This window comes from Solanum tuberosum, unplaced genomic scaffold (assembly GCF_000226075.1).
Source record: "Solanum tuberosum cultivar DM 1-3 516 R44 unplaced genomic scaffold, SolTub_3.0 scf00209, whole genome shotgun sequence".
Classification (NCBI taxonomy): Eukaryota; Viridiplantae; Streptophyta; class Magnoliopsida; order Solanales; family Solanaceae; genus Solanum; species Solanum tuberosum.
Genome location: NW_006239134.1, coordinates 491,730 through 506,109, shown reverse-complemented (window position 1 = coordinate 506,109; position 14,380 = coordinate 491,730). Strand labels below are relative to the sequence as shown.

General features: G+C 37.9%; 2 protein-coding genes across 3 annotated transcripts; one reads left to right on the top strand and one right to left on the bottom strand.

The window, feature by feature from the left end:
• The first annotated feature begins 416 nt into the window (after positions 1-416).
• On the top strand, positions 417-1,902 carry LOC107062210 (uncharacterized). The gene is made up of 2 exons (XM_015312576.1): positions 417-1,141; positions 1,383-1,902. The coding sequence occupies exons 1-2, from the start codon at positions 417-419 to the stop codon at positions 1,900-1,902; spliced, it is 1,245 nt and encodes a 414-aa protein (XP_015168062.1).
• A 3,830-nt stretch (positions 1,903-5,732) lies between these two features.
• LOC102596022 (U4/U6 small nuclear ribonucleoprotein Prp3) lies at positions 5,733-12,741 on the bottom strand. Of its 2 annotated transcripts, none has more exons than XM_015312570.1 (6): positions 12,170-12,741; positions 9,030-9,314; positions 8,383-8,811; positions 8,102-8,296; positions 7,741-7,901; positions 5,733-7,277 (listed from the first exon to the last, which is right to left on the bottom strand). In XM_015312570.1, the coding sequence occupies exons 1-6, from the start codon at positions 12,680-12,682 to the stop codon at positions 6,386-6,388; spliced, it is 2,475 nt and encodes an 824-aa protein (XP_015168056.1). In that variant the 5' UTR covers positions 12,683-12,741; the 3' UTR covers positions 5,733-6,385. The 2 variants fall into 2 exon arrangements, with proteins under 2 accessions (XP_015168056.1, XP_006355917.1); XM_006355855.2 differs by having other exon boundaries at positions 8,383-8,820; positions 12,170-12,740.
• Positions 12,742-14,380: the final 1,639 nt, after the last annotated feature.

Genomic DNA, 14,380 nt, shown 5'->3' with positions numbered 1-14,380 from the left:
CAGTAAATGATATAGGCAAAGAGGATAGGCACAAGGACTCAGAACAATCAGAAAATACTTCCCCTTAACTGGAAGAGTATAATGATAATGTTGGAGCTACTGATGAAGATGAAGCAGTACCAGTGACAAACCAAGATTCCAAATTAATTGAGGAAGGTGAAATAAACGAAGAAGAAATTGCGTAGGAGAAGGCAAAAATTAATACCCTATCAGAACAAGAAATCAAGAAATCAGGGAGAAGAAAACCACAGAGGAAGATGAAAACATGGAGAGGAGTATGTGAGTAAGAGTGGAGATCTCTCTCCAAGGCAGATTGGAAACCTGAAAGAGAAGATAAAGAAAGCACCCAAACAGGATCAACCTCAATCACAAAGAAATACAAGGAGTAAGAAGGGGTCCTCTTTTACATCGGATTAATGATTAACAAGGCTATATTTTGGAATATCAGATCTGTAAGAACTCAAAAGGCGTTTGAGAGATTAGTAGATCTGCATAAAATACATCACTATTCTTACATTGCTTTATTAGAACCTTTTCAAAGTCCATCTGAATTAGAAACATACAGGAGGAAATTAGGGCTTCCTAATGCTAGGGTGAATAGTTCAGCAAAAAATTGGGTCTTCTGGGAAAATGGTTGGGTGGAGACAGATTCAACAGATACATGTCAACAGTTAACAATGAAGTACCAATTAAGGGGAACTGATGATAAATTCACAGTAACGACAGTGTATGCAAGGTGTAGTGCTTTGGAGAGACTAGAGCTATGGGAAGATTTGGAAAATATTGTTGATCACACTATCAGCCCTTGGTTGGTGGGAGGAGATTTCAACACTATAATTGATGAGTCTGAGAAGTTGGGTGGACTGCTAGTGACCAACCAGGAGACGGCAGACTTTGCATCTTGTATTAGTGCATGTTCTTTGAATGAGCTAAAATTTGTTGGAAGTTGTTACACTTGGTGGAATGGTCGAATAGAATACGATTGCATCTTTAAGAGACTGGATAGGGTTTTTGGGAATAATGATTTTATGCAGTTATTACCTAATAGTGAGGTTCATCCCTTAATTAGGCAGGGCTCAGATCATACACCATTACATGTGATATGTAATGCATTACAGGAACAAGTTGTGAAGCCGTTTAGGTTTTTGAACTTTTGGACAAAGCACAAGGATTTTCATAATGTAATGAATGAATGATGGAATGAAGAAGTTCTGGGGGTCCCCTTTTTATATTGTCCATACCAAACTGAAGAAGACCAAAACTGTATTGACATCTTGGAGTAAGAGGACTTTTGGCAATATTTTTCAGAAAATTGCCACTTTTGAAGATATAGTGAAAGTCAAGGAAGTGCAGCTAGAAATTTCTCCAACATAAGAGAATAGGAGCCTACTCAGCAAGGCGGAGGCAGATTTGAAGCGATATCGACATATAGAGGAGGAGTACTGGAGACAGAAAGCTGGAATGAAATGGTACACTGATGGAGATAAAAACACCAAGTTTTTTCATGCTTATGTGAAGGGAAAGAGAAGAAAGCTTCATATTAAGGAGATTCATACAAGGCAGGGAGATATCATTAGCAGATCTCATAATATAGTTGAAGAGGCCGTCAATGTTTTTAAGGAACAGTTCATGGAGAATCAGGAGTGGAATAACGTTGAATTACTTCAATGTATTCCTAAGCTGGTCACAGACGGAGATAATGAAGAGATGGAAACAATGCCAACCAAGGAGGAAGTGAAGCATGTGGTCTTCTCTCTAAATGGGGATAGTGCGAGTGGTCCTGATGGGTTTTCGGGACAATTTTTTCAGTCATGTTGGGATACTATTGGCACAGATATTACAAATATGGTGAAGGCCTTTTTTTTGTGGATGGGAGTTGCCCAAATATGTGACTCACACTAATCTAGTACTTATTCCAAAGAAGGAGGAGATTAAGACCTATGGTGATCTTAGACCTATCAGTCTTAGCACTTTTGTAAATAAGACCATATCGAGGTTGTTGCATGAAAGAATAGAAAAGTGCTCCCTAAAATTATTTCCCCTAATCAGTCAGGATTTGTAAAGGGTAGAAGCATTTCAGAGAATGTGTTGCTGGCATAAGAGATTGTTAGGGATATAAACAGGAGGAGTAATTTGCACAATGTAGTGGTCAAGTTGGATATGACAAAGGCATGTGATAGGGTGTCGTGGAAATTCTTGGTAAAGGTATTAAGGAACTTTGGGTTCTCTGAGAGAATTATTGAAATGATTGTGAGATTAATTAGCAACAACTGGTACTCAGTATTGATGAACGGGCAATCATATGGATTTTTTCAATCATCCAGAGGACTCAAACAAGGAGACCCCTTGTCACCTACCCTTTTCATCATTGCGGCAGAGGTCCTAGCAAGGCAACTGAATAATTTGTTTGATGACCAGGATTTTAGAGGCTATGGTATGCCTAAGTGGAGCCCAAAAATAAATCACTTATCATACGCTGATGACACCATATTATTTTGTTCAAGACATAAACGATCTATGAAGATGATGATGAAGGTACTTCAGGATTATGAAATGGCTTCAGGGCAGATGATCAACTTGGATAAGAGTATGTTCTATATGCATGAGAAAACTCCAGTGAGGGTTGTTAATCACATCAAGAGGAACACATGAATCAGACAAGGTCATTTTCCTTTCATTTATCTCGGGTGTCCTGTTTTCTACGGAAGAAAAAACAAGATGCACTTTGAAGAATTGATTAAAAAGGTGGGGAAGAGACTAAGTCTTTGGTAGAATAAATTGTTGTCTTTTGGGGGTAGATACATTTTAATTGCTCACGTCCTACAGTCTATGCCTATTTATCTGCTATCATCTATGAACCCTCATGTCAATGTGATTAATCAACTCCACAAAATTTTTGCAAAGTTTTTTTGGGCAAATGCTACTGGATCAAGGAATAAGCACTGGGTGTCATGGGATAATATGTGCTATCCTAGGGAGGAATGAGGGATAGGATTCAGATCACTACATGTGATGGCTAAAGCTTTATTTGCTAAGCTATGGTGGAACTTCAGAACCTCTACATCTTCTCTGTGGAGTGAGTTTATGTGGAATAAGTATTGCAAAAAATTTCACCCAATTATGGCAAAGGGATATGGAGTATCGCATGTCTGGAGGAAAATGATGACAGTAAAGGACGAGGTTGAACATAACATATGGTGGCAGGTAAAAGCTGGAAATTCTAGCTTCTGGTTTGACAATTGGACTCAACAGGGTGCCTTATACTATGTAGATGGAGAAAATGCAATAGAAAAGGAACTGAAGGTCCAAGAGTTAATAAGGGGTGGAGAATGGGATATACAGGGATTGAGGAGCAAATTATCTGAAGAAATGACAACACATGTGGTGAAAACATAAAACCTCCTACTGATTCACAGAGGAATGACACGCCTTGGTGGATGGGTAGTACACAAGGCAATTTCACTATGAAATCAGCCTATGAATTACTGAGACGGAGAAATGAAAATAAGGAGGAGTACAGAAGGATCTGGACTAAAGGATTACCTTTCAAAATGAACTTTTTCTTATGGAAGGTTTGGAAAAGAAAGATTGCTACAGATGATAATCTGAAAATCATGAAGATTAGCATTGCATCGAGATGTTGGTGTTGTGAGGAGAAGGCCGAGGAAACAATGGCCCATCTATTTCTAACTGCACCCATAGCTACTAAGTTATGGAGGCATTTTGCTATTTTTGCAGGGATAGACATAGAAGATATGCACTGGAAGCAAATCATAATGACTTGGTGGACAATTGACACAACTCCCAAACTGGTGACAGTATATAGAGCGATGCCAGCTATAATAATGTGGATCATATGGAAGAGGAGAAATGAGATAAACATGGAGGAAATGTCACTTTCATGGAGCTGGTATGGCAAGTACAAGACTTGGTTTGGAAACTAATCAAAACCTTGTACCCATGGATGAAGATAGGAAATAAAAGTTGGCCTCACACTATTGCCCTGCTGAAGGAATACAAACCAAGATTATACTGCTTGGGAGTGACATGGCAATTCCCTGAAAAGGACAAGTTAAAATGCAACATTGATGGTGCATGTTGGGGAAATCCAGGAAAGTGTGCTTCAGCTTTTTGTGTTCGAGATGAGAAAGGGGATTTGATTTATGCAAAAGCTAGAGGAATCGGAATAGGTACCAATACAGAAGCAGAAGTCTATGCTATTAAAGAAGCGTTTTGTCTAACTCTACATGTACAAGGTATAACCATGGAAACAGACTCACTTACCCTCGAGAGGATGATAGAAAAGCAATGGAAGGTTCCTTGGGAATTAATAGAGATAATAGAAGATATAAGGGTTAAATCACAGTCATTACAAGGAAATATCATACACATTTTCAGAGAAGGAAACACTGTGGCAAATGCGCTAGCTAATGAAGTAATAGAAGCACAAAATACAAAGGAGTATCACTGTTTTCAAGACCTACCAGCAAGCATAAGAAAGTAAATTAACATGGACAAATCACAGATCCCTAATCTGAGGATTAGGACTCGAAGAATAAGCAGGCAATGATGAAGACAAGAATCAGCAAGGAAAGAAGAAAAATACAGACACATAACACAGAGATTCACAAAGGGGGTTACATTAATTACAAACCCAAAGGAAATAAGAAGCACAAATATAAGTTTGTTTGCCTGGCAAATGACAATATATTTGACATTAACCTAGCTAAATGTTCTTGTCACCAAGATCACCAAACAGAAGGATAAATGTAGTCTTCCACCACAACATTCCAGAACAAAAACCAATAGGGAGGAACACGAAGGTGAACTAGCAGAATGGAAGCAAAAGAAAAATGAAGGGAAGGAGAACTCACGAGGAGGCGTCTACACATTTTATCTTGATCCATCATTTACTTGGGGATAAAACACCGACAATCTGGAAAGAAAGAAGAGAGGTCAGATCGGCAAAAACAGAAAAAAATGAAAGTAAGTTTGGAGCTTACCAAAGGCGAGTAAAGATGATCGACAGAGCCATGGAGCTGGAAGATACCCAGATGAAGAACAACACAAAGTGGGGACAAAAGGAGAAGAGTATTTTTAAGTATGGTCTAGAGATTAGGAAACCTTTTGTTTTTATTTTGGACCAGGCAGTTGGGGCCTAGTCTTACTATGTAAAGACTGACTTTTCTTTTGCCTTATTTCAATAAATCGGTCCAGTCATGGACCAAAAATTGATTAAAAAATAAGAATCTAAAAAAGTGATGTGTACACAACCTTACTCCTACCTTCGTGAAGGTAGAGACTTCTAAGCTCAAATAAAGCACATCAAAATCTTATTTAAAACCATCTCATATCCAAACCTAGCAACTAAACTAGCATATGGCAGATGAATCACAAATACTAGGTAAATTTTTTAAACAAAATCCTTGCAGGGGCACCTTTGTTAGGTATAAAACGTTTTTACAATTTTCTTGTGTTCGCTTGGTAAAAAAAAAATTTAAAAATATTTCATGGCTTCTCTAATAGAAATAGGATAGAAATAGGAAGAACAAGTTGCACAAGTGACATTCCACATTGATTGGTGTCTTCCCCACCATCCAACACACTTCATCTTCACTATTTGTTCAAATATACTTTATACCGCTCCATTAGTAAGATAATCATAAAGAGAAACATTTAAGGAAGAGATGTAGGATAATTTGCACAAGTACTCTCACAATAAAACTATTAAATGTCTTTCCCAAGGAGAATGTAAAAGAACTTCAAAGATAGGTAATATAGACATTAAAGTACTTGGACTCGAGCCATTTATATAATGGCATTTCAGGAATTTAAAGCTACTGTTTGCCAATTGATACAACCAAATGCACCAACAGTTATTACATCTAATAAGTAATATTCGAACAAACAGATGCAACTCATTGCATCAGAACAAAGAGGAGGACAGACATCTATAGCAACCATACAGCTTCAAGCTCACAGTGCTACCAACTAACACCCTTTATGCAGCGACCGCCTAGTGAGTCACCAGATGCTGATGTTGTTGTGCACTACACTAGCTAAGCTCGGAAAAAAGTGGTTGTTACACATTGATCAAAAACAAAAGGTGTACCTTGAACTACGAGTAGTTATTACTTAATAACAAGTAGAATCTACTCAAAATAGAGAAAGATGCCGATCACGGTTCCACAGCCATCTCTGCCTTGGACAGCAAAGGTTAAGAGTAGCAAGTGCTCCTTTGAGAACATGAAATTACAAGTATCCTTGAAGTATTCATTTTTCTTCTCCTCCAACATCATTCCACAATAGGACCACTCCAATTGTAATAGAACAGCATGAGACTAGAAAATCAGGTTTAGCAGAGACAGCAGGACGTTCAAATAAACTAAAATTCGTCATCTTTAAAGTTAACAGCAAGATCCCAGTAATGGGGAACCCCAGCATCAGCAAAAACTTTACGAGCAGCAGCCTCGGTCCTGCAGTCATAAACAAAAAACCTATGGAAGCTTGATTTAGCAACACTCCCTTGCCAGACCAACACGCACTTGTTGAGAGGCTTATCTTCATCTTCACCTTCACCTTCACCTTCATCATCTTCTTTCTTACCAGCAGCTGCCCAATCAATTCTTCTAAGCATAAGTTTCCCATATCGCTTGATTGATTTTTTCCCACCTTCAACAACAACAACACTAATACCTCCTGAGATCACTGCACACCCAGTCAAACGATTCTCCTGAGCATTAACATCCACCTTGAAGCGGGTTTGTGGGTGGGAGAGGTCATTAATTTTGTATACTGAAACAATAGTCTCCAGTGCGATATTTGAGTCATCAAAAAGTTTCCTCTCTTTCTTCTCTCGACGCTCATCAGGAGTAAGCTTACGAGCAATATTCCTGTCTACATGAGCCTGCTCACGCTCAGCAGCAGCACTTCTGATCTCCATTTCAAGCTTTGTAGGATCCTGTGTGGCTTCTGAGCCAAGAACTTTCATTAGATTGCTCATTTTAACTTTCGGCTTTGGTGGTTCCACCAGGCCTTGTCGTATCATTTCTTGTCTTTCTTTCTCTCTGGCCAATCTTCGCTGAGTTCGAAGTTTCTTTTGCTCCTTTTTGGTTAGTTTCAATGGTTGGGGAGGAGGTGGAGCTGGTTCAGCAGGTGGCTCAATAGGGCGAGGATGTTCAACATATATGGTGATCCTTTCAATCTTCAACTGTTCGTTAGTTACGTTACGATCAACAACATCACCATAAGTACCAGATCGTAACAGAGGAGCATCCCTGGCAGGTCAAGGCAAAAAAATAAGGGCAAGCACAAAAGAAACAGTCATTTCAAGTTATTTTCAGACTATCACAAGACAAAGAAAACCCTAACCTCTAGTCAATATTTCATTATTTTTCAGCTCCAGAAATTTATAACAGGTTTAGCATAGGTAACAGAAAGAACAAACCAAAGAGGCTTGCAACATCACAAGAATATTACAATCCACATTACAGGTATTCGTGCAGAGAGTTCTGTAGAAAGATATAGCCAGAGGAAGGTGGAGCATAGATAGACAGATCACAGAAGCACATCGGCATCTACCACCTACCAAGATGCTCTCATTTTACAGTTAACATCAAGACCACCAGTTCAAGCTCCTGAGCCACACTGTGGCCCCAACAATGAGAACTCAGGAGACGTACAAAAGTTTACTAGAAAGCAAAACAATATTGACATTGAAAAACATTTAGATCAACTTACCACCACTCAACATCAGGAATAGGTTCCTTCTGTTTTTCCTTGGTGATAACCCTTTCCGATACCTCAATGAGATTCGGATTTATGTCAGGCTCTGCTTTAGCCTTGGTCAACTGTGCTTGCTTTGCCTTTAGCTCTTTAGCTCGTGCTTCACCAAATTGGCTCTGAAGACAAATGTTGCAACATGATCAAAACAAGTATAGGAAGCAACAAGAACAGAGAATGAGTACTGAAGAAAACAAAAAAACAGCAGCAGCAACCATAAAAGAGGGCAGAGCCCAGTGCAGGAAGCATCCTGTGTAGGACCCGAGGAAGGGACGTACCCCAATTGCAGCAGCAACCATAACAGGGAAAAGTTAAATACCTTTAACTTGATTATCTCTGCATCTCTGGACCATTTGCCTTCCTCCACAAACTGAAATGTCATCCTCTTGGGCCTCAAAATTTTGTTCTTGTCAATTCCCATGCCTGGATCATAATGGGGATTTTTCTCAGGATCAACCTCAAGTTCAGGTTTGAGAATTTGAAATGCTTCTTGTTTCTTTTTATTGATGTTCACCTGCACATATACTCCAGGTTAAACACAGAAATTCAAACAAAATATAAAATATGAGAATGGACAGCCAGAACAAAAATGAGCCATACCTTAAGGGTGCTCGATGGCTTAAGCATATTGACAATATTTCCCTGCTCATCGATTTCCCTACCAAGGGCATCCAATCGAAGAACAGGGGCTTTTGCAGGCTTTGGCTGAAGGGTAACCTCTGGTGGCATTTGCCCCGGAAACATGTTTATGAGGGGAGCAAATTCTGGGTCCTGTCGGAATCCCATCTTAGCAGCAAGCTCCTGTGCACGCTTTACTGCTTCATATTTTTGAGCTGTGAGCCCCATAAGATGAGGCAAACCACTAGATGGTGGATTGGATGCACTTGGTGCTGAACCAGGAGGTAGCAATACCCCTGCATCTGAAGATGCAACTGGAGTAGGAAAAATCCCTGCATTAGCCAAAGGTTGAAGGCTCTCCTTGGGTCCCACCTGTGGAAGTCCCTCTCTAGTAAAGTTGGGACCCTTGTTCTTGTTTAACTACATGACAAAAATGAGCACAGTTACAAAGACTATGATATGTTTATAGCAAAGTGGAAACTCTAATCTTCCGTTTATATCCTTTTGCTCTCCCACACCCCCAAACCGTCCCCGGAAAGGGAACCAGGATCGGGAGCAAAAGAGATCCAACAACCAAAAAGAAAACGGCGTGCAAAACAGAAATGTGCTAGATATTTGTAGCAACTTACTGCAGGTATCTTCTTGTACTTTTGAGTCAACTCCTTTTGCATTTGTAAAGCTCTCTTCGCTTTTGCTAAAGCATCAAGGGATAAGCTCCCACTCTTGCCAGCACCAGAAACTGTCCCATCTGTACTAGATTTCCCAGGAATCTGATGAGATCCGTTAATATTAACTCCCTTATTTTCATTTGTGGTAGAAAGCAAAGATACCTTGGTAGCTGGAGAATCACCATGAGCCAAGTTGTTACCAGGCAAAGTCCTTGATGTCACATTGTATGATCCCATTGTCTCACCCTGAAAAGTAAGGTCAGGGAAAAATCAGCACAAAAATCCCAGAGAGCACTAAAGTGTCACAAACAGTGAAAGGAACGTGTACTCATCTCAAGATACAACAAAAAAAAAAATGAACAGCACTTCTCAATCAGAAGGAAAAAACACAAAACAGCAAAGACATGGGCAAGTCAAATAAGCTATCCAAATCTTCCAAGGTTGAAGACTCAGTCCCGAGCAGAGCATTACAATAATTCCATGTGACAATATGACAAAAGAATTTTATCGACTGAATCTCTTAATCAGAAGTGAACCTTTAAAACAATGGTGTTTTTGAGAGCGCAAAGCACAAAAAGATACTAGGCCTGGCCAAAATAAACCTTGCATAGACACAATGTATATAATCACAATTTTAAAACTGAAAAGTAGATGGCAAAAAGTTCATCCATAGGACAAGCAAATCAAAACATAAATGGATCATCATCCTACTCTTCTACAAGATTGTCAAAACCAATTATCTGTAGCAACTTTTGCCCTTCCTATGTCCTTTAACCATAAATGTTCTCAACTCCACTTCCTCTGCAACACCAAGTGAAATCAGAATCTTCACCAAATACTTCTTCATCTTCATGATTTTCAGGGACTTCACTTAACCATTCATTAGTCTCATCAATATTGTCAAAAACAAATCCAATCCTTTGTAACAACGCATCAATGTTTTATTGTATCTAATATACACTAGATCATTGAGACACTTTAGGGTTGTGGCAAGTAATTATGTAGCATCCCAATTCCTAACCCCTTGTTTTGAATAATCACATCATGTTCCTTGATTTAGCTCCTCCTAGGTTTAAATATGGTTTTTGGACTTGTTGGGGATGGTTTCTGTTTGGCACCCAAGGGGCTCGGGTGAGTTTAGGGCAAGAAATTACACTTCAACATATTGCAGATTTTATTTGTCTAGTGCAACCGCAATTGCAGAAATGGCCTCGCAATTGCGACACTACAATTACGGATTCAGTCATACAATTGCAAATTGCAATTGCTGAAATAGCCATGCAATTGCAAGGCCAGCCAGATTGTAGCATGACGCATTGCGAGCTAGCCATCAGAATTGCATAAATGGTTGTGACATAAAAGGGGTTGTTTCCGAAATTTTTGACATTCCAACAAAATTCTGGACGACCTAGGCTACAAATTGGAGGGCGGTCCAACTTGGAATCCATATACCAAACCCTAGCGATTATACATGATTCTTCACTAGATTTTTTCATCAAAACTATGAAATAGAATGTCGAAATTGGAAGATTTGGGTCCAAGCCCTAGAAACATCTAATTGAGAATTTGATGTAACATCTAATTGAGAATTTTGTCATCAAAAATAAAAACATCTAATTGAGAATTTTACATTAATATGAAGTCAGATTAGAAATCTTATTTAATATTAGGACTTGTAGGGTTATGGAAACCCCGAAACGTAATTTATTTCAGAGTTTAACCACAAATCTCGAGGTTGTCTCTTTTGGGTTAACTTTGACTTTGGCCTAATCTAGAAATATGGAATTGACATTAATGGACCAGACCACAATCCCCTTATACCTTCAAATTCATGCCACAACTCAGTTCTTTCATGGTTAGTATGAGGTCCATATACGCCAGAGAAAACCCATTTGAAATCACCTACTAAATTAAACGTTCAAATCTACAGGAAAGAGAAAATCCCAGCTTCAAAATCAACACATTTCCAGGCTCTTTTGTCCCACATAATTAGAATCCCCCCTTTGGTGCCAAGTGCTTTGAGTTCTGCCCAATCAATCCACCTATTCCCCCAAACCTGCCTGATCAGTGAAATGTTCCATTCCTCTATTTTAGTCTCCTGAAAACATATGATGTTTATCCCCCATTTGTGAATAAGAGATTTAAAAGTGCTTCTCTCATCATTATTGTTGAGACCCTGCACGATCCAGATAAGAAGCTTTACTCCCATCTTGAGTGAGCTTTTTTGAGACCTGCCCATTTCCTTCTTTCTGTTTTTTCAACAATCAAAAAGAAAAACAGCGTGCAAAACGGAAATGGAGTCGCTGAATTGGAGCCTATATCTATAAAAATGCCAAAGAATGCTCTTCAATTTTTTTCTTAAAAAACAAGTTCCGACTTTATTTTTTCTTCCATTCAGGTCCTCTATTTAAATGCAAAAATGAGGCAACAATTTCCGCGCCGATTGAAAATCCAATTAGCTACTAAACTTTCATTTTCTTAATTAAATTTTTAAGTGGTAGATTTCTAATTAAGAATCATTTTGATAAATAATATTTGAATTAATTCAAAACTAACAAATTTACTAACTATTATTTAGAAAGTAATTTAATTATGCTTAGTTAGACAATTAAAGGATCAAGATAAGAACTTAGACCAATAAAATAGTTCTTTTTAAAATGATCATAAAGGGCTGGCAGTAGCTGCAGGGATTCGAACCTGCGCCCACATCTTGTTGTGTCAAGGGTGTCTAAACTATGATATTTAACTGTTTAGGGTAGCATTTTATTTATATACACGGTATAATTTTCAGTGAAGGGTGTCTGCCTGACCACCTTGGTACACTGTAGCTCTGCGCTACGCTACTAGTGAACCATGGTTTGAATATCTAAGGTGTTACTACTTACTAGTGAACCATGGTTTGAATATCTAAGGTGAAAAGGCTAGGTAATATTATTTTTTTCTTCATCTGCCTGAACCCAGTTGACATATAAGGGAATACAGTTACTGGAGAAAGTACCATGAGGTGAACACCACAGTTGTGTATTATTTTTATATATATGGCAGCAAGAAATAAGCAAAATAAGTTTAAAATGATGAATAATATGCCTTAGGTAACACACCTTAGCAATGGAACCAACAGCCTGATCCTGGACATTATCAGTTGGCTCTTTCTTAGAAGTTGTCATTTGAAATCCACCTCCCCTCCTTTCTTCATCAACTTCCACATCCTCCTCCTCCTCCTTTGCTTTATCCTCAAACCTCCTTTTCTCTCTTCTCTCATCATCCTTATCCCTACAATCTCCATCATCAACTCTCCGCTTATCCCTACCATTGTCGTCCTCGGTCCTCCTCTTGTCAGAAACTCTAGGTCTCTTGTCATCCGCATTGCTTCTATCAACACTTTCTGCTCGGTCTTTCCTCTTATGCGAATGCTTTTTCTCCAGTGCTTCCTCCTTCCTATCATGGTAATGAGATCTTTCTCGGCTTCCCTCTCTCTCAGATCGGTGATGTCCGTCTTCCGATCGATGCTTGGAACGATGGTGATGATGACGGTGGTCATCTTCATAGTGCTTATCCTTGGAACTACGGTGTTTGTCTCTGTAATCCCTACTCGATTTCTCTTTCTCAGCCATGTCTCTGAGATGTTCGATACGATTAGGGCACACACATACAGTTTATATCATCTTTCGTCAAATACATGATCCGCCGGGTCGGGTTTTAAGAATCGACATTTCCTTTTGTTTAACACCTATATATATGGAGATAAGGGTGTGAAAAATATTTCAACTTTGGTCGGATTTGTTGTTTCGATACTAAACTTTCATAAGGATCTATTACCTCCCTAAACTATTTAATACCGTATTAAATAGTCTAGGGAGGTAATAGGTCCTCATGAAAGTTTAGTATCGCAACAGCAAATCCAACCAAAGTTAGAGTATTTTTCAAACTCTTATCCCATATATATAATATATGTATAGAAAAAAAATTAGGGATATTTTTTACCCATATAAAAATAGCTTATAAATATATCTTATACATCTTGACTTGTAAAATATCTTTTTTAAGAAAATAAAAGCTTTGAGACTTGTTTTTTTCTCCGAGCCTCAATTTTACTATAAACAAAATCAAGTGTCACGTTTTATATCTGATCCTAACGCAATAGATATTTGATGTTGATGAACTGCACTGAAAGCACTTTATTAAGATAATAGGGATAATTTCATAGGTCTTCCCTTATGTTTGACTTAATAACACGTTTCTAATATTACGTTCACCTTCCTTATTTTGAATTTTTTGCAATAATTCTTTTAATATATTTATTAAAAGAACAATTTTTAAATAATTAAATTGTAATGAATAAAAAGTTAATACTCTAGACATGAAAATATTCTTTATTTTTTTCTACAATAATATGTCGTTCTTTTCCTACTCATTTGTTGTTGCTCTCTTCAATCTTCTTATCGTCTTCGTTTTTCTCTTTAAAAGTAACAATCTTTCGCTGAATCTTTTTTTTTTTTAAGAAGAAGAAATCTATGTAGGAATTCTTGCTTATAATATATGTTTTATAAATTTATGACTTTGCTTATAGGTATTCAGTATTTTGTTTAATTGATGTTTGATGAAGTATCTTGGTTAAGAGCAATAAGGCCTCTATGGGTATTCAGAAAGAGATGATTAATTTTTTGGTTTTATTCAGTGTACAGTATCTAGCTCTTTGAATTTCAATTTTTAATTCGTATTAAGAAGTTTTATTTTAAAATAAAATATTATTTTTTAACGATGACTCGTGATCTCCATTCGTAGGATTCAAACCCAAAATCTCTTTTTTTTATGGATAAAAATATGGAAAAATTATCAAACTAGTCAAAATTAGCAATTTATTTATGAAAAATGACTATAGTTTCAAAATATTACAAAAGAGAGCAATATGTTGTTTTTATAGCAAACACTTGTGCTCTCTCCCTTGCCTCTCCTCCCTAGCTCTTGCCCTCTCCTCTCTCGCTCACTCTCGCTTTGTCCCCTCTCTCACTTGGCTCTCTTCCATCTTTCTTTCCCTCTCCTCTCTCGTCCTCTCAGCCCTTTGTCGCTCCGATTCGTCCCCCCCCCCCCCCCCTGCCCCCCCCCCCCTCCCCTCTCTCTCCTCCCAATAAGAAGAAATACATTCAAATTTGTTATTATCAATTGTATTCAATCAAATTTAGGTGAGAGCTTTGTATTTTATTTCAAAATTGTATTTAAAAAACTCTAAAAACTGTATTTTATATTTTTTGTATCGATTGTATATATATTCATACAAATACAATATGCACTCATCATCTCTATCAAATGTA